Below are 23,901 nucleotides of genomic sequence, written 5' to 3' on the forward strand. Positions count from 1 at the left end.
CAATACAAGGAACCTGTCTAAGCTAGCATGTTTGTTATTGGCGGAAATGACTGTGTCCAACAATGTTCCGTCACCTTTTTCCTTCCGCTCGTTTCTGTTCCGCACTGCAAGGTTCCTATCTGCAGTTTTAAAGTCACTGCTCTTTAAAATATGATATATATTATTGCGTTTTTTCTTTCTTTTTTTTTCTTTTTTTACTGAAAACAACAACACTTTTTTTACCTGTTAAACGGCGACTTACGGTTATTTCGTTATAGGGTTAGGGTTATGACGTCATCAGGCGACCTGGAATGACAGAAAGGACTCAGTCCGTTCGTTTATTCGTTTCTGCTGCGTTATTATGGATTAATTGAATGCATAGATACAATACATTAAGCTGCGTTCCCAGAGTTGATTCCATCTGAACTTCCAAGGAACATGGACGTTTTTGTTTTTATTATTATATTTATTTCGAATGCAACAACAAAAACTTTTTTTTAATATATATATATATACATACAACACCCATAAAATAAAATAGACGAACATTTTGCGGCTTCTTCTCCATTTCAAAGGAATGCTTGGCATGCGGCTGCGATAATTAGGACTCATCTGGCCCGGAAAACACAACAACGACTCGGCCCGAGACCGCGTCGTAACTTGATCTGTCAGACAGCCTCCTTCTCCTCCGCCTCCGCCTCCGGACCCCGCCCGGTTCTTTCCCTCCAAGTCGCTGCTTGACTCCGACTTGAAGGGAGGAATGTTGTGAAATAACGCACGGAGAATGCGCCGTGGACGGGACCGCGCCGCGGAGCCGCTCTCGTGACAGCCCGCCCGCGGGTTCACTTTGTGACATGAACGGCAACGACATCTGCGAGATGGACTCCACGACCGAGACGGAGGAGATCGATGGCGATATGGAAATGGGAATGATCGACGAGGAGATCGGTGAGACGGGAGTGTTGCTTTGGGTTTGCGCGCGTGCGTGTGTTGCGCTGTTGCGCGTCTTCTCCCCGTTAATCCAGTTCTTGTGACACCGCCTGTTTTCCCAACTCCGGATTAAGTTGCGCTCGTTTCTAAATCCACTTTTAATGTTGCTTTTCGGTTACGTCTTAATTTATGAATGAACGAACGGAGATTTAAATGCGTTTCTTTATTTCCTGCAACATAAAAGGTTTTTTTTTTCCGAGTACTTGAAGTACTTTTTATTCATCTCTCTGTCTAAGCAGCATTTTGAATGCGGCCCTTGTTTTTTTTTTTTTCTATTGAAGCCATTTTGTTGTGGTTTTTACCAAGAAAGAGATTCACGTCATAAACAGTACACGATTCTCCCACTGAGCCTGAACGCAACATTGTTGCATGGATCAAAACGATCGTTCTGTAAGTCTGGAGTCTTTATTGACCCTGTGTGTGTGTGTGTTGGCAGACACACCGTTTACACCCAGTGGGAGTGTGAAACACACATTTGTATTTGCTCCAGGCTCTAAAATAAAAATTAATACTGCAGATTAAGTGAATCTTATCTAATTCATTCTGAGTGATAAAGTGAAAGGAAAGAAAAGTGGAAATGACTCGTGATTTTCACGCGGAATCACGACTTGCCTGCAGGAGCGCACTCTATTTAATGGTGCCGCTGCTCTTGTGTCATTAATTATTCACTCGCTCACGTTGTTGCAGCTTGTGATGCCGGGATTGATACAACAAAAAGTCAAAGTTGTCGTGATTCCTCTCTGAGGCCTACGAGGCCGCAGGAAGTCCAGATCGTACTTTTCAGTGCCGATTCTGTTCCTCCCACGCAGCATCAAAGAAAACACACTGCTCTCTTTAAAAACGACTTCCTGTCTGCTGAAGGGAACTGCGTGTTGGGGATTGTTTTTTAGTTTGTGTGCTGGATTTATTTTCCTTGTTGTCATGGAGGACGTTCTCCAGAGAGGAAGTGAGCAGAGGCCAGAAACGGGCACAGATTCAGCTCGCTCGGAATCCCTGCTTCAGACGGCCTTGTTTTATTTTGCACACTGAAGATGTGACCTCTGACCTGCAGCTAGGAAGTAGAGCGAGACCTGGAAAAGCTCGGGCGAGATGAGGAGGCGCTGAAAGGAAAATGTGAGAAGACGAGCAGCGGTTCGCCCGGTTCTGTTCCACCGGTTCTGCTCCACCGGTTCTGTTCCACCGGTTCTGCTCCACCGGTTCGACTCCACCGGTTCTGCTCTACCGGTTCTGCTCCACCGGTTCTGCTCCACCGGTTCTGTTCCACCGGTTCTGTTCCACCGGTTCTGCTCTACCGGTTCGGCTCCACCGGTTCTGTTCCACCGGTTCGGCTCCACCGGTTCTGTTCCACCGGTTCTGCTCCACCGGTTCTGTTCCACCGGTTTGCTCTACCGGGCCGTTGCTGCGTGTTTTCAGCCCAACATCTGTCTTCAATTAGTTCTCCTTTTACTTCGCTTTACGCAGGGACAGACCTTTTCGGACTCTCGGTTCCGTCATCTGTTTGGGAACGGAACCAAATTATTATTTTTTTCATAATTAAATCAGGCATTTCTGATTTAATGATGAAAACACCGTCGTGAGTTCTGGGGACAGAGGTTTCCGGACCGAGCCGTGTCCGGAGAGCAACACGTGGAGGTGCATCGTTCTTTATGCTTCTACGGGAGACTTTTTATTTGTCTGACGTCGTGTTTTCACAGTCTACCCGGAGGAGTTCCTCCCGACGTACCACAGCATCCAAGAAGGAAGCGCCGTGGCCAAAGCCCAGCTGGTGAGTGAACGCTGACTCTGCAGGACCTTTGGGTTCCGGCCCCCCCCCCCCCCAGAGAGGCGTCGGACAGAAACCGGTTCCTCTTCTGCGTTTTAATTATCTCTCGCAATGCAAACATGCTGATTGGCCAACCTTCATAAGCCTCATTGAGGTGGTGTCTGATTGCGTGACGAGAGAGAGAGAGAGAGAGAGAGAGAGAGAGGGCGAGAGGCGGTGGGCGGGTGCCACCGTGTTTGTTGACTCTTCCCACATCGCCGGTTAAAGAGCCCGGTGAAGGTCGGTGCTCAGACGCGTCCGTCCACACGCAGCCAGCCGGCCGCCATGTACGACATCATGGAAGAGGAGGTGCACGGGGAGGTGCACGGGGAGGTGTACGAGGAGGTGTACGAGGAGGTGTACGAGTTCCAGGCGGCGGCCTTATCTGTCGAGCCTCGCTTCTGCCCCCAGGCGGAGTTCAACGACAAACCGGACTCGCTGTTCTTCAACGACGGCGTGAGGCGGATCGACTTCGTCCTGGTCTACGAGGATGAAGACAAGAAGGACTTTGAGAAGAGGCACACCTTCCAGCGGCGGCAGGTAGGCGTCGGCCGCTCTGTGTCTTGTCACGATAAATCTGACTGTGTGGAAAGGGTTGCCGGAGAAAGGGTCCGTCTGTGGGAGGTCGCGTCTCTGTTTTTATGCCGTTTGCTCTTTGTTAGGTTGCAGTCGAGAGGGAGCGAGTCGTACGGTCGATCAACGTCGTGTGGACGTGTACAAAAACAAATAAAAACGACAAAGCGGAGAGAATTTGAGTCGACATTTCTGTTTCACGAAACGGACCAATCGCATCGAGTCTCGGCTGTTTGTGAAGGGAGTTCGTCTGAGGCAGGATGACGCCCGAAGTTTGCTTTGTTCCTCCTTTCATTCATTCAACGCTTCCAACGTTCAGGGAAGACTTCTTGGAGCGACCTCCCCCCCCCCCCCCTCCCTCCCTCATCTGAGTCGGGCCGGAACGGACGGGAAAGGCGTGGCGTCTGTGACTTTGGCTTTTGCAACACGTTTGCGGGGAGGAATATGCAGCGTCACGCCTGCAGATCCACAGACACGAGACTGTAATTTAAAACCCGCAGGAGCTTTTGAAACGCAGGAGGTTACAGCATTCTGGGGGGGCGTCCCAAACTAAGTGAGCCTAATCCAGTGAGCGCTGCGTCTGCGTCTCCACCGGGCACGCCCTGCTGCACTTTGTTTTCCCCAGAGCCAAACATCCATCGAACGGCGGTTGCGACACCTTTTCCCGCCTCGTCTCTGAGGTCCAGAAGGGCGTGGCCAACTTCAGACGGTGCTTTTAGCCGTTTCCCAACTTCCGAAAAGACTTTTTTTTTTTTTTAATATTCCATTATGTCGGCTGGAATATTGTCCAGCCTCGAACTCATCCCGGCGTCTTCCTCGCAGAGGCGGCGGGAGTATTTTGAGGCCAGCCTGATGAAGATGGGGATGGAGCTGGAGGCGACGCATTCGGTAAGTTAACCGCGCCCCCCCCCCCCCCCCCCCTCAAAGCGTGGCGTTAAAGCAAACCCCCCCCCCCCCGTCTGCCAGGTCATCGATGACAAAGTGACCTTCGTGAAGGTCCACATGCCGTGGGACGTGCTGTGCACCTACGCCGAGGTCCTGCACATCCAGGTCCCCATCCAGCCCAACGACCTGTCCGCCCGGGTCTCCCCGTGGCGCTGCCTCGCCTTCATCACCAAGCACTTCTACCCCAGCGAGGACGTGATCACGGCGGAGGCGGAGTTCTTCACCGCGCCCTTTGAGAAAGACCGGCTGGAGTACTTCTACATCAGGGACAAAGACGACTTCTTCACGCCATCCATGAGGAGCAGGATGGCGAGTTTTGTTGTTGTTGTTGTTGTTTTCAGGCTTCCTCTCAGCGCAGGAAGTTCTGCAGAATTCTAAGAACCTCAAACCGCTTCTGCTTTCAGGCGTATTACATCCTGAGTCGAGCCCCGTACGAGATACGAGGGAGCGTAAAGAAGTTCGGCATCACCAAGCTGCTGGACGGCGGCGTGTACAAAGCTGCTTACCCCCTGCATGACGTAAGCGCCGCCATTTAGCACGGCATGAATGTTATTACCTGTTTATTACCTGTTTTATCTTAAATATATATATTATATCTCCTAAATGTCTTTCGGAGGGGAATGAGCTGCTTGGCGGAGGTCTGCGCTCTCTCTGAGCTTTTATAGTTTATTTTATTAAGAGACTAAATCTGTACCTTTTTTTTTTTTTTTAAATATCCTTCATTTGTATTATTTCTCCGTTGGGTTTCCTCAGTGCCGGTTCAACGCCAGGTCCAAAGAAAACGGCTGCCCCAACGACAGGTTTAAGCTCTACGAGGAATGGGCTCATCCCAAAAGCTTCTACAAGATGCAGCCCATCGACCTCATCAGGTGAGACTCCCCGGCCGTCCTCTGATTGGACCGCAACATTTATCCGATCCGCTCCTCTTATGGGTCCTCCGCCCCGTTACAGGAAGTATTATGGGGAGAAGATCGGCATTTACTTTGCCTGGCTGGGCTTTTACACGGTGATGCTCGCTCTGGCTGCTGTGGTGGGTCTGGGCTGTTTCATTTACGGATACAGGACCCAGGAAACCAGCACCTGGAGGTAGGCCGTCTCTCCGCCCGGCAGGACCCTAGGTTTTTTTTTTGGGGGGGGGGGTTCTTTTTTTAATCATCTGCTGTTTCTCGCGGCAGCAAAGAGGTGTGCGACCCGGAAATCGGAGGTCAAATTGTGATGTGTCCTCAGTGCGACCGGGAATGCAAATTCTGGAGATTAAACAGCACCTGCGAGGCTTCAAAAGTGAGTTTCCAATTGATCCTCTGAGCTTTCAAAGTGACGATTTGACTAGTCCACTTTCTTGCAGCAGCACAGTTGCAGCATTTCCATATTCGAATCCGACAACAACGGGTTTGCATGTAACAGGAATAAAGTTTCACCTCTTTGTTCCCTCCCTCTAGAAACTCTGTATATTCGATAACTTTGGGACGCTTGTGTTTGCAGTTTTCATGTCGATATGGGGTACGTTTTTCCACGATTTAACAGTTGATGTATTGTCCACACATATCCCAAGCTGTAGATCCTGTGTTGGTGATGGTTCCGCCCCACCCCTTCCATTTCCTTATACAGTAACTTTGTTCCTGGAGTTTTGGAAGCGCTACCAGGCGGAGCTGGAATACCAGTGGGACACTGTGGAGTTTTTGGAGCAGGAACAGCCGCCCCGTCCAGAATATGAAGCCAAGTGCATCTATGAGAGGAAAAACCCCATCACAGGGGTAAAATACGCTCATGGATGATTTTCTTTTCTTCCTGCTAGTCCTTTATTCCATAGTCAGAAAACCGAAAAGATTACAGAAGGATAAAATCATTCTGCCTAGTTTAGTGGAAGTTTATAATTTCCTTGTTTTTTTGTTTTTTATTTAGGTAAAAGAGAAAGTGCCTTATACAGCCTGTGGACGATGCGTTCGGGTGTCAATAGGAATCGGGACTGTCTTCTTTTGGGTAACGTAAAAAGGGTTTTTCTGGTGTCTGCATTTCACCAACAATTTTCTTCATTTTTTTGTGCCTGAATCCGTAACTCGGGTCGACCATCGGTCTCTCCGACCCGATTTTTTCACCTGCAGGTTCTGCTGATCCTGGCGTCCATCGTGGCCATCACCGTCTATCGCCTGGCTGCGTTCTTCGCCTTCTCCGCCAGGCTCAGAGCTCAGGACCTGAAGGAGCTGGAGCCTCTGAAGGAGTACGTGACTCCTCAGATGGCCACCTCCGTCACCGCCTCCCTCATCAGCTTTGTCGTAATCATGATCCTCAATACGCTGTATGAGCGAGTCGCCATCTGGATCACCGACTTCGGTAAGTTTGAGCTGTGCCCCCCCCCCCCCCCCCCCGCCGGTTTGGCCTTCACACGCTTTAATCGGTTATCCTCTCTTAACGTGGCGAATCCCAGAGCTCCCGCGGACCAAGACGGACTACGAGAACAGCTTGACCCTGAAGATGTTCCTCTTTCAGTTCGTCAACTACTACTCCTCCTGCTTCTACATCGCCTTCGCCAAAGGGAAGGCGGTCGGCTTTCCCGGGGATCCGGTTTATCTGCTGGGGAAGTACCGGAACGAGGAGGTGCGTCTTCGTCCACGCGGCCCTCGCGCCCCCGACTTGCGCGCTTCTTTACTGTCGACTCTCGCTTCGCTGCCCTTTCAGTGTGACCCCGGCGGCTGTCTGATCGAGCTGACGACCCAGCTCTCCATCATCATGGGCGGCAAGGCCATCTGGAACAACATCCAAGAGGTCTTGCTACCGTAAGAAACCAGAAAGGACGTTGCTTTCCTTGCTAACCCCCCCCTCTGAGCCGGGGGGGGTTATTGTACGCCGATCTTTTCCACGCCTCCCCAGGTGGCTGAAAAATGTGATTTTCCGCTACTGCAAACGTCCGAATTCCGAGAAGGTGATTCCCCGCTGGGAGCAGGACTACCAACTCCAGCCGTTCTCCAAGTTAGGACTGTTCTACGAATACCTTGAGATGGGTAAGAGGAACAAAGCAAATAAAAAAAGTGTTCATCTTAAAGATTTAGCCCATTATCTCTCTCTCTCTCTCTCTCCGCAGTCATCCAGTTCGGCTTCGTGACCCTGTTCGTGGCCTCCTTCCCTCTGGCTCCCATCCTGGCTCTGGTCAACAACCTGTTTGAGATCCGGGTGGACGCGTGGAAAATCACCACGCAGTTCCGGCGAGTGGTGCCGGAGAAGGCTCAGGATATCGGCGCCTGGCAGCCCATCCTCCAGGGCGTCGCTATTCTGGCCGTGGCAACGAACGTGAGCCTCTGTCAGCGGCGGGTCATCGGTTCAGTCGGCGCGGAACTAAAGTCGTGTCCTCTCGCCGACAGGCCATGATCATTGCGTTCACGTCGGACATGATTCCACGGCTGGTCTACTACTGGTCGTTCTCCGTGTACCCTTACGAAGAGCGATCGGATCACACCATGGAGGGATACATCAACTCCTCGCTGTCTGTGTTCGACATCAGCGACTTCTCCAACTTCAGCAGGCCCCTGGGGAAGCTTCCAAACATCACCACCTGCAGGTACGGAGGCCCGCCCCTCTGAGTTTCTGCCAACGCCGGCCGTTGGTTTGTCTGCCTGACTTTTAGTAAGATAACTCAAAATGATATTTTCCGGACATGTTTGGAATCTTACGGGAACAGTCGAGTACATTTTGATGATGATCCACAAGAGATCCTGGATTCTGGATAAGTTTGAAATTTTCAGTCAGTCAATGGAGGTTCAAATTTTGCTCCTCGATATCTCGGTTAATTATTGACTGATGTTGACGTAGGGAGGGAACCTCTATCTCACCACCGAATTTCATCCGGATCAGATATGGATTGCGGATACTGTCGCGATCCGGATTTTCCCGTTTACTTATATTGGAGGCTGTTTTGTTTTTAAATCATATCTTGTCAAATATGCACTCAATTCATATGAACCATCATGAAAAATGTCTTCTGGATCGGATCCAGAATGAGGCCAGAAAAAAATATGACATTTTAACATTGAAAACACCATAAAAAAAAACGATAAGTTAAAAATCCACATCCATGTCATTTTAAAGACGTCGTTGCTCGTATTCAGGGCGTGTATCTGTTCGTTTGCTGAACTGTTAAAACCTTTCTTTTTAAAGGTATCGCGATTTCCGCTTCCCCCCCGGCCACCCCAGGGAGTACGAGTACAATATCTACTACTGGCACGTAATCGCTGCCAAGATGGCTTTTATCATTGTTGTTGAGGTGGGTGTAAACAGGAACCCCCCCCCCCCCCCCCCCCGAGCTCTAAAAGCATTAATGGCAGAAAAAAGAAGTTATTCACGGCAGCCTCTTCTCCTCCTCCTCCTCCACGCAGCACATCGTTTACCTCACCAAGTTCATCCTGTCCTACGTGATCCCGGACGTCCCGTACGCCGTCAAGGAGCAGATCAAGCGAGAGAAGTACCTGACCCAGGTCATCCTCCACGAGACCAACCTCAAGCTGGTGACCAAGCGTTTGAAGCCGGCCCACGAGGAGACCATCGAGGAGGCGAACGCGGCCATGGCGATGGAGGAGATGGATCTCGATTTCTGAGGGCGGAGACGGCGTTCCTTCTTGCTGCCTTGCGTGCTCTACCTACTTTATCAACCACTTTTCGCAACCACTAAGAGTCGGGACTCCTAAGATTCCTGCGAGGCTGTTGGGACGAAGAAAAGACTCCCTCGATGTGTTTGGCTTACGCCAGAGTGTAAAAGGAAAAAGAACATCGCTCGTCTCTCACCTCAGAGTCTCCGAAGCGAAACCAGGGACGCCGAATCTGGAGGAGTGGAATATCAGTATTAGATATGGAAAAAAAGTTTTTTTGTTACCCTTTCGTCGGTGGATTTGGACTGACTTTAAAGCCGTGCAGCCCACGGGGAAGCTTAGGAACCACATGATCGGTTTAAACCTGGATGCGCTTTTATCAATATGCCAAACTCTATAGTATAACCTGTGTATTTTTTACAAATCTCTGCCAAGGAGGATTTATTTTTGTCATCTGTTTGTTTATTTGTCAGCGGATGAAGCCACATTCTTGACTGGTTTCAATAATAGGGGCCTTCCGGATGACGGAGAGGAAGGTCTGGACAGTCTGGTTTTGCGGCTCGGGTGCAGAGTTCAAGTTAAAAGGACGAGCTGCGACCCTGTGAAGGGGTTAAACTGATGGCGTGCGTTTACTCCATCTCTTTCTGCATGCATGTAGTCGCATGTACTGCACTGTTTTACAGTTAAAGAGCTCCAGGCCCTTTGCCGTGACAGCTGCACATTTACTTTATACTGCATGTTACGCAAATAGTCTGTCACTTTTTTTTTGTCGTTGTCTCTGCTGCGATGTTAAATTAATGCCTCGGTTACACTGCGGGCTCGCCTTGTGATTTACACCAGCAGTATCTGACTACGCGAACGTATCTTGTGTTTTTGTCTTATAAAAAGCCATGAAATTCCTGTCTGAGTTTTCATAGTCTAAATATATATATTTTTTAATTCTTTACCATTGTCTGCTTTGTTGTTGTTGTTGTTCATCATGTTTAAACACTGTGTGCTTACACCGGTAAATGGTTTCGCTGCAGTAACCTTTAATCAAAGCTCTGCCGAGCACAAAAGCAGCTTTCAGCGGGGAGACTGTGAGGAAAGGCGGAAACGCTGTCATTGAGGTGATAACACTGACAGGGACTTAGACAGGTTCGACCGAATCCAGTGCTGGCACAGATTCCTCCAGCTGAATTCCCACGGACGGCCAACAGCGACACCTAGCGGCCAGAACCGGGAACTGGTCAATGGTGGCGTCTTTAAAATGCGATGGCAGCATCATCCGTAAATAAACGCGCACACACCTGTATGAATTATTCCTGCTAATAGTTACACGCTAAAAAGCTCAGCTATGTTCTTGGGACGGCAGACTTTTTTTTGGTGACTTTCTGCGTGACGTCATCAAGATGCGACAGAGAACCAAATTGACACATGTCCGTGCGTTAACTCTTTGCTACGCGAGGCGTGAACACGATTTGTGCGTGTTTGTTGGGTTGTAATATAAATACGCCTCTCCGATATGAGCTCCCAGATTACTTGTGTCGGATGGGTGAAGAAAGGCGTTGCCAAGGAAACTCCGGATAAAGTAAGTAGCTAACCTGTCGGGCTAGCTAACGTTAGCCACTCGGCTAGCATGTCAACACGGTAAACAGACCAATGGTGCTCCTCCAGTTTAAATGACAGCTTCTAAAGACGTTTTCTCGCTTTTTTTTACATTTGTAAGTGGCGTATAGTTCTGACAATAAAGCAAATGTCACGTTAGTATAAAGAAGTTTGTTTAGTAGCAGTACTTTTAGCTAATGTAGCTAAAAGGGGTAAAGTAAAAGTATTCTAATGTGTAGTGGGTAAAACATGACGCATGGTGTTAAACAAACCTTTTTTTTTTTTTTACTTGTCTAATATTACTTCAGGTTTGTGTCTGTAGAGGCTGAGTAAATTTAGTTTTGTTTGCTCTGTCCTTTTTTAACCGAAATTAATCCCATTTCAGGTTGAGTTGAGCCCAGAGGAGCTGCAGCGCATCGTCGCTGAGGCGAAAGACGAGCTGGGGTATGTTTGCATTCAAAACGCCACTTGCTGTCAGATATCAAGAGTATGATCTTTACCTCTCACCTCAAATAGCCCAAAAGCAGGAGCAAATTTCGTATCCCTTTTTTTTGTTTCGTCTTTTCCACCAGGGAACGAGCGGCTGGGGATGAAGAGGAGGAGGACGAAGGCATCGTTTCTGAACCGAGCGCTAACAGCAACCTGGCAGACGATGCCGAAGTGTCAAAGGACGAGCGTGAAGAAGCAAATGAACAGGGGGAGGACGACGAGCTAGCGGAGTACGACCTGGATAAATATGACGAAGAGGATTTAGGTGAGGAGGAGTCGCTCATATTTAATCTCTGATCGGCTTGTTTCGATTGACCTTGCGTTCCTTTGACCTTAGTCACTGCTAATCTCGGGGACAGTCTGGCTGGCTTGACGGTGTTCAGCTCCAATGAGCAGGATCCTTACATCACCATCAAAGACACGGTGAGCGGCTCCGATCCTTACATGGACACTTCCTCTCCACGTGGCACCTCAGGCCTGACGATAACCACAGATATTAAAACAAAGTCAGCCATGGAGTATTATTCCTGATGTGTCTGTGTTGTTGTTGTTTTCTCCCTCCTAGGATCAGTATGAGAGAGAAGAATTTCAAATCAAGCCCGGTGACAACCTCATCCTGTCGGGCCGGGCTGAGAAGGACTGCTGCAACCTGGAGATCCACGGTTAACATGTTCATGTTCACGTGTTCCAGAGATGCAGAGAAACCGCTTCATTTTTGGATGATTTTTCCACTCGAAAAAAAAAAAGCTGAATCTGTAAATTCATTGTTTTGCAGTTTATAATTCTGAGGAAGGATCTCTCTTCGTGCATCATCATGTCTTGCTGCCAGCTTACCCACTTTGCGTGGAGTGGCTGAACTTTGACCCCAACCCCGGAGAAGGGCCGGGTAAGAAAAGCACGCCACGCTCTGGTTATTAGAACTTAAATGACTAAAGCCCTTTAAAACAAAACGCCTGCTTTTGTCTGCTTAATATCCTTTCGCCGCCGTGCTTACCTGACAGTGTTCTGCTGCTGTGCGGCTTCCTGGTACAGGGAACTACGCTGCCGTGGGAAGCATGACCCCTCAGATTGACGTGTGGGATCTGGACGTGGTGGACTGCCTGGAACCGGCCTTCTCACTAGGGAGCAAAAAGGCCCCCAAGAAGAAAAAGAAGAGCAAGAAGGTACAAAGCCTGATCTTAAACTGTTGAGAGTGGATTGTAATTACGGTTAAACGATTAAGTTTCTCTTTGTTTGTGCTGTTTGTTGGATCCTTGAGCTCATTGTTGTTGCTGTTGTTGCCAGGGGGGAGCAGCAGCAGCAGCAGAGCCTCCTGAGGGTCACACAGACGCAGTGCTGGATCTATCCTGGAACAGACTGGTCGGGTCAGTGTTCTCAGCACTCGCAGCGTCCACTGATCTATTTCAGTGCTTTTGAGTTTAATCAAAAAGGCATGTAAAGCGTGTCAAGTGTAATTTATGTGTGCATTTGTGCAACTCGGGTGATTCCTTTCCACCCTCTCTTCCTTTAGAAACGTTTTGGCCAGCGGCTCGGCAGACGACACGGTGATCTTGTGGGATCTGGCTCGAGGCAAACCGGCCACAGCGCTGCGCAAACACACCGATAAGGTAGCTGTAAAACACAAAAGCGTCAGCTTCTAGAAGACAAAGGTGTTGACAAATTGTTTGATCGTTCAGGTTCAGACGTTATCCTTCCACCCGTTTGAGGCACAGACTTTGATATCGGGGTCGTTCGACAAGTAAGTCCCGCCTCGCCAAGTTCGTTTCAGTTTTGCGACGCGGCTTTGAGACGGCCGTGTTCTCTTTCAGGACGGCCGTCTTATACGACTGCCGCAGTCCGGACAGCGGCTCTCGGGCCTGGAGGTTTAGCGGTCAGGTGGAGCGCCTCGTTTGGAACCACTTTTCCCCGTGCCACTTCCTGGTAGGAGACTCGTTCGAGTTGTCCGCTGCGTTTCTGATTATTTCGGTTGCTGATGCAGTTTTTGTCGCCGCCGTGTTTCAGGCCAGCACGGATGATGGATTCGTTTACTGCCTGGATGCACGCTCCGATAAACCTGTTTTTACGCTGAAGGCTCACGATGAAGAAGTATCAGGTAGGAAGAGGAGCGCGTAAGATTAGTAACAATAAATGTTCCCATTTATCACGTTGTATGAACTGTTCAATGGTAAATACTGAATTTCTGCAGGTTTGAATCTCAGCTGCCAGATTAAAGGATGCCTGGTCACCGCATCGGCTGACAAACATGTTAAGATCTGGGACATTATGGGCAACAAACCCAACTTGGTGCACTCCCGCGATATGAAAATGGTAAGAAGCTGCACACGCATGAATATATGAATATATATATATATGAATATATTTATTAGATAGAATGTTAGAGTACAAGTACAGTCACACAGTAGCATGTATTACAGTACAAATAACGTCAAACATCCTGTCTAAGAGGAGCATTTCAAAAAAGCCCTTGCGGGCTTGTTTCCGTTGAAAGTCCTTCGTACATAAATCATCCACAAAAAACAATACAAATAAAAATAAATCCAATATTAAATTACGCAATTGATGCAACGTAACATTAGAAAGACAAAAATAAAATGTTATTACACCGCCAGTGCAAACTAACAATTAATCTAAAATAAATTACACCACTGATGCGAAATGACAATAAATAACTTACATAAATTACAATAAATTACTAAAGCAATTAATACGTGCAACATAGGTGGGCAAAAAAAAAAAGGAGGGGGGGATGACGGTGGACGTCGTTCCGATCCGTCGTAGCGGCATTTTGCTGTGCGAAAGTCCTAAAGTTAGTTCTTAAGGAGTTCTAACGACATCCTTGAACACAGGGTGTGCTGTTCTGCGCTTCGTGTTGCCCCGATCTTCCCTTCGTCTACGCTTTCGGGGGACAGAAGGGCGGCTTGCGGGTTTGGGATATGAGCGATGTCGCAGCAGGTTCGAGTTTACATTTCACGTTGTTGTTTTTTTCCACAGAATGTTATGTTGTTGTTAATGTCCAACCGTAGAATCACGCTTCGTTTGGTTTCTCTTCCTTAGTGGCCGAGGTGTTTGGCAGACGAGAACGCCTGGTGGCGAACACGGGGCCGGAGGCCTCCAATGCTGCCGCCGCCGCCGCCACGGCCGACATGGAAGTCTCCCAGTGACGTTTTGGGGGCCCCGAAAATCTGTACACATGAATAAACTGTGCATTCCAGGAAAACGATAGAGCGGCTCTACTTTTTGTCGCGCAGCAATCTAATTTATGGGAGGAAGGATTTGGAATAACTGAAGCTGCGTTCTTGGAGGTTTCGACAGGAGATTATAAATAATAAAGCAGCAAGACATGAAAACCTCGTTCAGTTAGTCTCGCTCATGAGACGACAGCAGCGGCTTCGAGATGAAAGTCGAGCTCCTTTTCTTATTGGATTTAAATATGTTAAATATAAAATGGGCAAAACTAATTAATGCGTTTTTGATTGATTGAAGATGTAAAGTCGGGGGGGGGGGGGGGGGGGGGGGGTTAATCATTGTTCGACGTGGCTCGTTGTCGTTAGAGAAAGGGAACCAAAAGGGAGCGGCCGGCGTGCGAAGTCGGACCGGTTACAGCGACGCACGGATGAAAACACCCTAGGATGGCGTCGGGTCACTTCTGTCTGTTGCCTCGACTCTTATCGCGGTTACCTCCCGGTTCCACCTTCCGACAGGCTCGGAGTAAGTTGAACTGTTGTCGTTTCAGAACCGTATTCGGTGAAGTTTGTGTTTGTGTTTTGGTTCATTTCTGACTATTAACGAGGATTAGCGTCAAAGCTAACGGGCTAATCTTGAGACTATATTAAAACCTGGTTTCATAGAGGGAGAAAAAACATTTCACGGTTTATATTTTTATTTACATTAATATTTCCCACAGTGTGTAAGATTTTGACATTGCACGGTCAGTTTTATCGTCCGTTATTAGTTGGCTCTTATCAGGCTGGCTTGTTTGTCTCATCTTTGGGTCTCAGTGGCATTAATGACATTTAAAGATCAGATCAATCCTGTTGAATGTGTGTCTCACCTGTTTGAATTTCTCTTGCAGAATGTTTGGTACCAGTACGAATGAAGTCCGCTCTCAGAGGTCCACCACCTCTCAGGTAAACTGAATTAGAGATAAACAAAGGAGAGTATTTTTTATCAATATATATTTAGCTAATATCTTACGGATATCCGGTCGCTGGGACTTGTTGCACCGTTAAAGCCAGCGGTCGTGAAGTTCAGAATCAGTCTGTAATCAAAACTGTAACCTGTTTAATTTCTTATATTTAGTGATGTGGAAATCGCAGTGACTTCAGATGGGAAAACCATCGTATGCTACCACCCTGCTATCGACATTCCCTACGAGCTTACACAGGTCAGTCAGCTTTTAGAACTTGCACCGATATGACCGCTACAGTTCTGATGTTACGTTCACGACTCCGCGTCTCTGCAGCCGATCGAACGGCCGGACCCCCTGGCCAACGTGCCTGACACCCATGACCAGGTTTTGAAGGCCCACCTCAGCAAAGAGGTGCTGAAGGACCAAAAGGGTCCGACTATAGAGGAGCTGAGCAAAATGTTTTTCACCACGAAGCATCGCTGGTATCCAGTGGGGCAGTAAGTCCACAAATTAAACGGGGCGTTGAATCCTTTAATCACAGTTAGAATTGTTGTGGGAGCTTTTTGGTGATTTCACTTTTTTGTATAAGGCTTTTTTTGTTTTTTTGTTTTTACACTTAAGACGATTTGAACTTGAATGATTTTAGTAACATTTTACTCTAATTCATCTCTGATGATGGATATGGTTGTACAGTTTTAGACTAGTATTTAAGAAAATATGTCAACCAATCACAATTGCTGCTCTTGGGTCTAACATTTTCCTCTATTTCCATCCTTCACAGGTACCACACCAGGCGCAAAAATAAGAATCCCCCCAAGGACAGATAGTTGAAGGCCAAGGTTACAAAACTGCAAATTATATTTGTATGTGTTATTACCATAATGATGTATAATAAACTTTAATATTTGATTGTTGTGAGGTTTTTCTTCAGTTTTTATATTCTTTTGTCCACAGGGATTTATTTACTCTTACATTTTTTTCACCTGCTTCACTGACCTTTGGAAGTTGTAAAACAGATTAGAGTCTAATATATGCATCCAACAGGGCCTTGTAATAAATGCAAGCGCAAATTAAATTAAATGGTCATTTTGTATGACTTCCATTTAAAAGCAGCAGATAATTTATTTTAAAAGTCGGGTGCTTTTACAGGAAATACCTTGGATAGCTGCAATTTGTTGCTCAACCGGCTCTTTCAGATCGACGCGGGTTTGAACCGTGAGATTACAGAAATCAGATAACATCTTCAGACGAAAATATTCACGTTATATAACGCTGAATGGTGTCCTGCGTTGGTTGTCGTAAATCCACAAACACTTTAGCCAGCGATGGAACCGGTTCGGTCACATTTTCTGACGTCATCCGCAGCCCCCGGTGGAGCGAGTTAACTGTCCCCACCCCGGCAGCTCAGTCGATCCAGCGATCTCGAGCGGAGCAACCCCACGGCTAAAAATATAATAGCTAACACAAGATGGCCGGTTTGCCTCGTAGAATTATTAAGGTACGATTCACTTTAAACGTTTTGTACGTGCGCCGAGGGAATCCGCGTGTGCGTATTGTAACGATAATCTATGGAGAAGACGGATGTATAATTGGCGTCTTCCAGCGTGTAGCCTGACGTTAGCTTGGCTAGCAGAGCTAGCGCTTACTAGCTAGGTTTCAAGCTAGCTCGCTGGTCCGTGTTGTTTAGTTTGCCACTTCCGTTTATTCCCATCTGCTTTATCTGTGATTCTATGTTTTTTTTTTCCGCTGGAATGCTCGAATTGTTATATTTAAGTGATATTTCATGTTACTGGGTTGCTAATTCACTCTACTGATCTTGTAAATTGTGACATTGTTGTCGAAGTGGTTCGCTAAGTACGCTAGGCTAGCAGCTGTAGCCTTGCCGAATCGTAACTACGCGACCTGGGCTGAGGTGAAACGCTGCTTTTTGTGATTGTAAAAATGATTCTAATTCAAGTGTGGACGTAAATAAGACATTTTTTGCCTATTAATTTATGTAAAACTACACAAAAAACGGGCGGGAATGCAAGGCCTGTTCCACTGCGGTGTCCTGTTTGAAATGCACGGCAAATTCACTGGGCCTGGCCCGGCAGTAGCCGCGATTAGCCTTTTCCGCTATCTCGGTTTTAGCCTGGTTTTTACCGTTTAACTTTCGATGGAAAAACGTGACCCAGCTTTCACCTTTCTCTAGTTTCTGCCTTGTTGGTTTTGAAGGAAGAAATAAATGAGAAAATTGCAACTATTTTCCTGATGACTGCAGATGTGTCCGGTGCACCTGCGTAATAATCTGCAGGGAGGAAAACTATGTTCCGTTTCCTCATTTTGATTTACGTTTTTCAGCGCTTCTTTATGTACCTCGGATCTAAGTGGACCTTAAACTGAAAGTCTGTGAACTTGGATGAAGTATTTCCACCTTGTCAATGCTTTGTTCGTGATAACTTGAAGCACTGCCACCCTCTTCTGTGTTTAATAATAGTTTGTGGAATGTTGTTTTGTGTGGAGTCGTTTAGCCTCCTGTATCGTACACATAAAACTCTGTTGTCTGATTGTAATAGTTTCCTCCAGTACTTTATTTATGTCTTTATCTCTCATTCTCGCCACGCTCAGGAGACACAGCGGTTGATTGCAGAGCCCGTTCCAGGAATCACGGCGACGCCTGACGAAGGGAATGCACGTTACTTCCACGTGGACATCGCGGGGCCTCAAGACTCTCCTTTTGAAGGAGGCACGTTTAAACTTGAACTATTTCTTCCAGAAGAGTATCCCATGGCAGCTCCCAAAGTGCGATTCATGACCAGAATCTACCACCCCAATGTCGACAAACTGGGGAGAATATGTTTAGACATTTTGAAAGGTAAGGGAATACAATTATATTGATTACATTCCCAAAGGCAGGATGTTTTTTTTTTTAAATCCCACAAAATAAAACATTACAGTGTTTTCATTGTCTTACTGTTACTGTATGTAACGCAAACATTTTCTCAAACGCATTTTGTAGCAGGCAGGAACGCTGACATTTTTGTCCCCTTTTGTCCAAACGTCCCTTCTTTCAGATAAGTGGTCTCCGGCCCTGCAGATCCGTACAGTGTTGCTATCGATCCAGGCATTATTAAGCGCTCCCAATCCAGATGACCCCCTGGCAAACGATGTTGCGGAGCAGTGGAAGAAAAACGAAAGCGTTGCCATAGAGACAGGTGATATTTTCCTTCCGGTTTGAAATGATGTAAATGCCAGTACCGTGAGCGTAAACACTTTAACCCCCCCGGTGTCTCTCAGATGTAACTTAAACAGCAGCAGGCCTTAGCATCAGAAAGGTTCAGAAAACCCTTTGTCCAAATGTAATTTAATTGGGAACTCATTTATATGGACTCGGCTGCTCCCAGGAAGGATTGTATTGAGGAATTGACAGGGCTAGAGGTCGACCCAGGAGAAGATACATGGACGTGTAAAGTGTGTCCTCTCCGTAGTCGCCTCCCCCCCCCTTCAACATTTGGTCTCTCTCTCTCCTCCAGCTCGTCATTGGACCCGGACATTTGCAGTGAACGCTAAAAGAGCACTGTAAAGTTTCTGTTTTTAATCGTTGTGGTCGAGGTGGTGTAGCAGACCTGTCCTGATCTTCTTCTTGGGGTTTCTGTTCATGAGTCTTGACCTTTTCTTCCCAGTTCTACTTCTATTTGTTATCTACTGGAAATGGGTATCAAGTCTGTCGCAAGTCACAATTAACATCAAGGAATTGAAAAACATAATTGAGACCCCCCCCCCCCCTGGGGATTATTTTCAATGCATTGTGGCTATTTCTTTAAAAAATGTATGTTTTGGGACTAAAAAAACAGTCAAACTGTTTGCCTTGTGCAAATTGCCACATCTGGTTATTAGAATAGAGGACCGTTTGTGCCCAAATAAAAATGAGCAGTGCATTTTTCAAATTCCTTGATTGTACTTGAAAATGCCTTTTTTGGTTTTTGGATAGCTGGTGGCGGCGCAAACCTAGAATCTGAAACGGTTAGAAGCAGACGAGTTGATGTCAGGAAGTTCTTGCTTTCACTGCGACTTTGGCACGTTAGCTTCTAAAGCGTTCCCAGGTTTCAGTCCCTTTGGGGTGGGGGGGGGGGGGGGGGGCGTGTACCTCCTGCTCTGGGGAGCCAGTCTGAGTACACTCTGCAGCACTTTCCCTTCCAACACAGCCCTACACCATATCTCTCTCTCCTCATTCTCACCCTCCACCGTTTTATCTCTCTGTCTCCCCCCCTCCCCCCCCCACTCCAGCCCGAACATGGACCCAACTCTATGCAGGAAATACTGAAGTATAGAAGAGGAGAGATGAGGCGTCTGAATGTGATCCACAAAATGTACTCTATTCTGTCGCCATGTGAATTTATAGGACACGATAAAAGAAACAACAAGATTATAAGTCCAAATCTATTTGAACGAAATGACGAGATTTACTGCTGCAGACCTCTGGGTGACTTATTTTCCTCTCTAAGATGTGTTAAATGTGTGTGAACCCTTTTTTTCCCTGTGTTGCTATTTAATTGCATGGACAGAGAATGCCCCCCCCCCCCGACTACAGTCTTAAAAATAACATGCAATATGTTTTCCCAAACTAAGGCACGTACTGGTACGTTTGCAAATTCTACATTAAAGCTGTTCTTCTTTTAACACGTGGATTATTTGTCAGCACGTCTGTATGTCTTTTGTGAACGGTGGCGCGTGAAGCGGGGGGGGGGGGGGGGGGTGAACGATGAACGTGAATTAGGGAGAATAATATTCACAAAGGAGTTGGCTTTCCACTCTTGTGTGTGTGCGTGCGTACCAACACATCACAACACTGAATATTTACCTGGTGGTGCAGCGACGACGCAAAAGCCAGTAAAATCCAGATGTTTCAGCCCGCTAATCTCACGTTAATCTCCTCATCCATTCTGATTTTCTGTTCTTTTTTTCAAGGCAGAAAGTCGACGTATATTGATTACAAAGGTTCTTGCCATAAACTCTAAGGACATTAACAGCGTTTAAAAGCATCCCTAGCTAGCTTCGTAGCCCAACAGACGATGTGTCGTTTATCGTAGGCTGATAGAATTTAGAATTTAGGTGAGGACCGCTCAGAATTAGCATGAGGGCTTGACGTACCGCTAAAAAAAGGTGTTTCCTTGATATTTAAACCCCTTCGGGACAATTTGGTGAGGGTGAGCAGGTGACTTCCACATGCGTTAAAAAAGCCACGACCAACATTAGTAAAATAGAATTACAGATTGTTCAATTGGAAAAAGGAATCGTTAGCGATGACCAGAATTAGTTTGAAAAGTTTTTTTCCTTTTTCTTTTATGGGATGTCGGCGTTTAGCTGCTTTTGTTCGTAATTTTTCTTTTACTGTCTTGCCATGTTATCGACGTTAATGTTTTCCTTTCACGAATCGGCACATTAAAAACCTCGAGTCACATTCTGAGGCTGGTAATTGTTGCCCCCCCCCCCCCCCCCCCCCCCGGTTGGGATCAGGTTAGGACTCGAACGCCTCGTCCTCGTTGCTTCTATCCGGCTCGTCTGAGGGAGGGCTGCTGTAGTAAAGCTGTTTCTTGTCACGCTGTCGATGTTTCGGTTCTATTTTCTCGTTCTGTATTAGAGTAACGGGGTTGGTGTTGCTTAGATTTGTCTCCTGTACTCACCCAGAATCATTAACGCTTTCCAACTACTACATTCACTTGAGTCTGATAGACGGGGGGGGGGGCTCGGCCTAAGACCTGGTTAATTTATCCCCCCCACCGGGGGTAAGTGGTCGCTTACTTGGGTTTTTAATGCAACTAGATCAAACTTTTGAGAGATCAGACGTTAAAAAGCTCCCCCATGTGTAAAAAACAAAAGCAAAAAAAAAGCTGTTCTGTTGGTAATTTCAGTACATTTGAAAACTACTCTGTAAATAAACTGAGTTGAGTAAGTCGAGGCTCGTCTGCTTTGTGTTTTGTGGGTCTTTGGTGTTTGTAGGGAGGTCACGGCTGAGATCTGTTTATCTCTTGTAGGGATTTATTCAATTTTCTAAGGTATAACCCTTAGACAAAATAATCTTAGCTAGGTGTCCGTTTTAATCAGACAAAAGTACAAATTTTGCATCGTTACTAATGAGGGAAGCCCTACCACTGGGCTAATGGCCTGTTGTATTTCCTCCTTTGCAATTATAATATTTGAAATCAAAGGTTTGATTTTGTTTTTTAATCAAAGTAAAATTTTTGAAGCTTCTATATTCAAAATGTTCAAACCAATTTCAGTCAAATCATCCCGATTGTTGAAATTCACACACACAAACACACCAAAAAAAACCCTGCATCCAATATTATTTAAAGTGATTAAACTTCAGAAATTGCTGCGTCGATACTCTTTTCCTCCTGCGGTTTTATGGATGTCCACATGGGGGCGCTACCCGGCAGCATTTCCTTTTGATCCCCCGGACAGATGCCCCCCTGATAAACATAACCTGTCTCTGCAGCCCTGGAGCCTGGTGGCTCATCAAACTTAACATCCCTTTCTGTCGTTAGCTTAAGTCGCGGCAGCGTCCAATCGGATCACAGGCATGTTTCCACTCAGGAAACCTGGATCAACACAATCGGTACCTGTTGGGTCAATCGGGTCTCTGCTGTCCCGGAGCCCCTTCAGGACTGCATCGATCGCAGCACGGATTTTGTATCGGTTTATGATCGTGGCCTGGTTAATATGGCAACCGGGAGTCATTCCAGCCTGTTTATAACCTTTCTTTGAGTGGACATGCAGGAAATAACACCACCCTCCCCCCCCCCCCCATCATTATCTGGAGCGTCTAACAAAACATTAACTCGTTCCTGAGGCTGCTATCTTTAAGGGAAAGGGGTTATGTGTCCAGAATGTTTTCTGGATTTCCCCCAAAATAAACTCAATATTTGCCGGGCTGTGAAATCAAATCTCCCTCCAGGACGGTGAAGTAAATCTATTTAAAGCCACTTCTGCACTGCCAGGAATAAAACTAGGGAGGGAAAGTTCTGTTTTCGGCTCTTAGGCCCCCCCCCCCCCCCTCCCTACGTTCCCGGGAGCGTTCAGTGGCTTCTAGCTGCAGCTTTATTTAATGGAAAAGATGGAGGGATGAAACCACACGAGTTTTCCCTTCCTCCGCTTGAGTGGGCTGGAATGAAAGTGGCGTGAGGATGATGGTTCTTTACGTCACACTCCTCTGACAAAAACAGCACGGCTCCCTGCACGGGTCGCCAGCGTGATCCACACAGTGGTTAATCATGTGACCTGAGAGGGGGGTCACATGACCCTGATGAGCTGACGGATGATGGTCAACTTCCTCTTGACCGTCGCGTGGCGCTCAGTCTGGTGGTTGCCGAGGCGAAGCTGTCATTCTGTTCTTCCACCCCCCCCCCCCATCTCTTTTCCTCCTTCCTCTCTCTTCACTGTTTTTGATCTGCAGCCCCCCCCCCCCCCCAGCTCCTGATTTCCATCCCCCTTTCCTCTTATATTCTCCATCTTTTTTCTCTTTCTTACTCCTGATCTAAATGTACCTTCACCTCTCTCCTCTAAATCTTTCCCTCTTCCACTTTTTTCCCCTTCTCTCTGTCCTCCTCTACCATTTCTTCTCTTTCCTCATTCCCTTCCTGTTTCTCCTCCCTCTTGCACCCATCTCCTCTTTGTCTCCTTGCCCATTCTTTTTCCTCCCCTGCTAAACATTAGCATCGTGCTCACGAAGCTGGGGGACTATGGACGCTTACATTTTTACAGTTAAATTGCTGCAAGTGTTGTAAAAGTTATTGCAGTGACCCCTGAGCAAGTTGCTCCATCCAGGACCCTGGTGGGTGGAGTCTGGTCGCCATGGTAATTCAGATAATATGGATTTAGCAAATCTTTCTCTAACCCCTTGCCTTCCATACTGGTTGGTTTTTCTGTATTTAACTTATCACAACCTAAAGTTCTATTAATCTTTATTTTTAAATGTGTTCCTCCAGGGCAACTTAACCCCTCGTATACTAGCCCCGACTCATTTGGGAATGTAAAGACAGACAGCTTAAAGGTACATTACAAAATTCTAAAGAAATCTACAGCTTCCTGTTGCGGTAAATGAGTAAAACTCATCACGCTGATTGTCTTTATTCGGATCTGTGATCCTAAAAAATATATATAATTCTGAGCGCTTAGAATTTAAATAAATAAAAAACACACTCCCCCAGACATACCACATGTACAACGTCACCTCAGGGCATGGTTGGAGCCCCGCCCGGCATTGCTGAGTGTAGATAATTAACTTTACTCACCAAACAGAAAATTCTTCCACCTGACATGAAAACAAATGCGAGAGTAGGTGACAGCCACGCTACCGCTAACAATACTGATCAATAACTTATCAAACAGAGCGCTGATGGTGGCGTTTCACCCCTTATTGTTCAATATATCTTTGACTGTTCTTGAGTAAGTGTAGAAAGATTAGATTATTGATCGATTATTTGCACAGCGATTAAAAATCAAGTCTGTCAGGCCGATGTGTTGCTCAAGCGCTAACGCATGACTTCAGACACGTGACCTTTGACATGTGAATTTTTTTTTTACAACACGGTTATGTCGCTTGAGCTGCGAGTAAACGGCGCCGTCATCCCCTCCCCTCCCTCCGTGTCTGTCTGGCTGTATTAAGGTCACTTTTTTCTTGCATGGCAGCTCATTCATAAAACAGCACCACACCTCAGGGAAGGGATGAAGAAAGGACTCTGCGGAGACGTATAGAAGACGCCTGCGTCGGGGAGGCTTTGCCGCACTGGGGCGCAGTTTGTGTTACTGTAAATGTAAGATTAAAAAGTCAGAGAAGGGTGACTTAAAAT

General features: G+C 46.9%; 4 protein-coding genes across 6 annotated transcripts; all 4 read left to right on the top strand.

Moving 5' to 3' along the window:
• Nucleotides 1–747: 747 nt before the first annotated feature.
• On the top strand, nucleotides 748–9,811 carry ano6 (anoctamin 6). The gene is made up of 20 exons (XM_068755394.1): nucleotides 748–927; nucleotides 2,664–2,734; nucleotides 3,182–3,310; nucleotides 4,166–4,231; nucleotides 4,310–4,597; nucleotides 4,693–4,806; nucleotides 5,042–5,157; nucleotides 5,240–5,374; nucleotides 5,464–5,569; nucleotides 5,728–5,788; nucleotides 5,897–6,042; nucleotides 6,191–6,268; nucleotides 6,391–6,619; nucleotides 6,714–6,883; nucleotides 6,965–7,062; nucleotides 7,157–7,287; nucleotides 7,368–7,573; nucleotides 7,645–7,841; nucleotides 8,438–8,543; nucleotides 8,656–9,811. Exons 1-20 carry the CDS (start codon nucleotides 834–836, stop codon nucleotides 8,872–8,874), a joined length of 2,760 nt encoding a protein of 919 aa, XP_068611495.1. The 5' UTR covers nucleotides 748–833; the 3' UTR covers nucleotides 8,875–9,811.
• A 463-nt stretch (nucleotides 9,812–10,274) lies between these two features.
• Nucleotides 10,275–14,163, top strand: pwp1 (PWP1 homolog, endonuclein). Of its 2 annotated transcripts, XM_068755264.1 has the most exons (15): nucleotides 10,275–10,435; nucleotides 10,838–10,896; nucleotides 11,025–11,206; nucleotides 11,279–11,364; nucleotides 11,507–11,603; nucleotides 11,717–11,827; nucleotides 11,974–12,104; nucleotides 12,226–12,305; nucleotides 12,452–12,548; nucleotides 12,618–12,679; nucleotides 12,750–12,861; nucleotides 12,943–13,033; nucleotides 13,127–13,248; nucleotides 13,788–13,893; nucleotides 13,996–14,163. In XM_068755264.1, exons 1-15 carry the CDS (start codon nucleotides 10,370–10,372, stop codon nucleotides 14,100–14,102), a joined length of 1,509 nt encoding a protein of 502 aa, XP_068611365.1. In that variant the 5' UTR covers nucleotides 10,275–10,369; the 3' UTR covers nucleotides 14,103–14,163. The 2 variants fall into 2 exon arrangements, with proteins under 2 accessions (XP_068611365.1, XP_068611366.1); XM_068755265.1 differs by lacking the exon at nucleotides 13,788–13,893.
• Nucleotides 14,164–14,537: 374 nt separating this feature from the next.
• Nucleotides 14,538–15,979, top strand: mrpl42 (mitochondrial ribosomal protein L42). Its single transcript, XM_068755380.1, has 5 exons — nucleotides 14,538–14,649; nucleotides 15,014–15,068; nucleotides 15,241–15,325; nucleotides 15,404–15,567; nucleotides 15,852–15,979. Exons 1-5 carry the CDS (start codon nucleotides 14,571–14,573, stop codon nucleotides 15,895–15,897), a joined length of 429 nt encoding a protein of 142 aa, XP_068611481.1. The 5' UTR covers nucleotides 14,538–14,570; the 3' UTR covers nucleotides 15,898–15,979.
• A 504-nt stretch (nucleotides 15,980–16,483) lies between these two features.
• ube2nb (ubiquitin-conjugating enzyme E2Nb) lies at nucleotides 16,484–21,005 on the top strand. 2 transcript variants are annotated; one of them, XM_068755581.1, is made up of 5 exons: nucleotides 16,484–16,568; nucleotides 17,678–17,924; nucleotides 18,124–18,264; nucleotides 18,583–18,628; nucleotides 19,337–21,005. In XM_068755581.1, the coding sequence occupies exons 1-5, from the start codon at nucleotides 16,539–16,541 to the stop codon at nucleotides 19,371–19,373; spliced, it is 501 nt and encodes a 166-aa protein (XP_068611682.1). In that variant the 5' UTR covers nucleotides 16,484–16,538; the 3' UTR covers nucleotides 19,374–21,005. The 2 variants fall into 2 exon arrangements, with proteins under 2 accessions (XP_068611682.1, XP_068611684.1); XM_068755583.1 differs by lacking the exon at nucleotides 18,583–18,628.
• The last annotated feature ends 2,896 nt before the right edge of the window (nucleotides 21,006–23,901 follow it).

This window comes from Brachionichthys hirsutus, chromosome 22 (genome assembly GCF_040956055.1).
Source record: "Brachionichthys hirsutus isolate HB-005 chromosome 22, CSIRO-AGI_Bhir_v1, whole genome shotgun sequence".
Classification (NCBI taxonomy): Eukaryota; Metazoa; Chordata; class Actinopteri; order Lophiiformes; family Brachionichthyidae; genus Brachionichthys; species Brachionichthys hirsutus.

Excerpts from the sequence above, each read along its gene's own strand:
- mrpl42 (XM_068755380.1), top strand. The coding sequence starts at position 14,571 with ATGGCGTCGGGTCACTTCTGTCTGTTGCCTCGACTCTTATCGCGGTTA. Across the intron at positions 14,650-15,013 it reads CACCTTCCGACAGGCTCGGA|AATGTTTGGTACCAGTACGA; the intron begins GTAAGTTGAACT and ends TTTCTCTTGCAG. Across the intron at positions 15,568-15,851 it reads CGCTGGTATCCAGTGGGGCA|GTACCACACCAGGCGCAAAA; the intron begins GTAAGTCCACAA and ends CATCCTTCACAG.
- pwp1 (XM_068755264.1), top strand. The coding sequence starts at position 10,370 with ATGAGCTCCCAGATTACTTGTGTCGGATGGGTGAAGAAAGGCGTTGCC. Across the intron at positions 10,897-11,024 it reads GAGGCGAAAGACGAGCTGGG|GGAACGAGCGGCTGGGGATG; the intron begins GTATGTTTGCAT and ends CTTTTCCACCAG. Across the intron at positions 11,828-11,973 it reads CAACCCCGGAGAAGGGCCGG|GGAACTACGCTGCCGTGGGA; the intron begins GTAAGAAAAGCA and ends TTCCTGGTACAG.
- ube2nb (XM_068755581.1), top strand. The coding sequence starts at position 16,539 with ATGGCCGGTTTGCCTCGTAGAATTATTAAG. Across the intron at positions 16,569-17,677 it reads TGCCTCGTAGAATTATTAAG|GAGACACAGCGGTTGATTGC; the intron begins GTACGATTCACT and ends CGCCACGCTCAG. Across the intron at positions 18,265-18,582 it reads AAGCGTTGCCATAGAGACAG|CTCGTCATTGGACCCGGACA; the intron begins GTGATATTTTCC and ends TCTCTCCTCCAG.
- ano6 (XM_068755394.1), top strand. The coding sequence starts at position 834 with ATGAACGGCAACGACATCTGCGAGATGGACTCCACGACCGAGACGGAG. Across the intron at positions 6,269-6,390 it reads TCGGGACTGTCTTCTTTTGG|GTTCTGCTGATCCTGGCGTC; the intron begins GTAACGTAAAAA and ends TTTCACCTGCAG. Across the intron at positions 7,842-8,437 it reads CCAAACATCACCACCTGCAG|GTATCGCGATTTCCGCTTCC; the intron begins GTACGGAGGCCC and ends TTCTTTTTAAAG.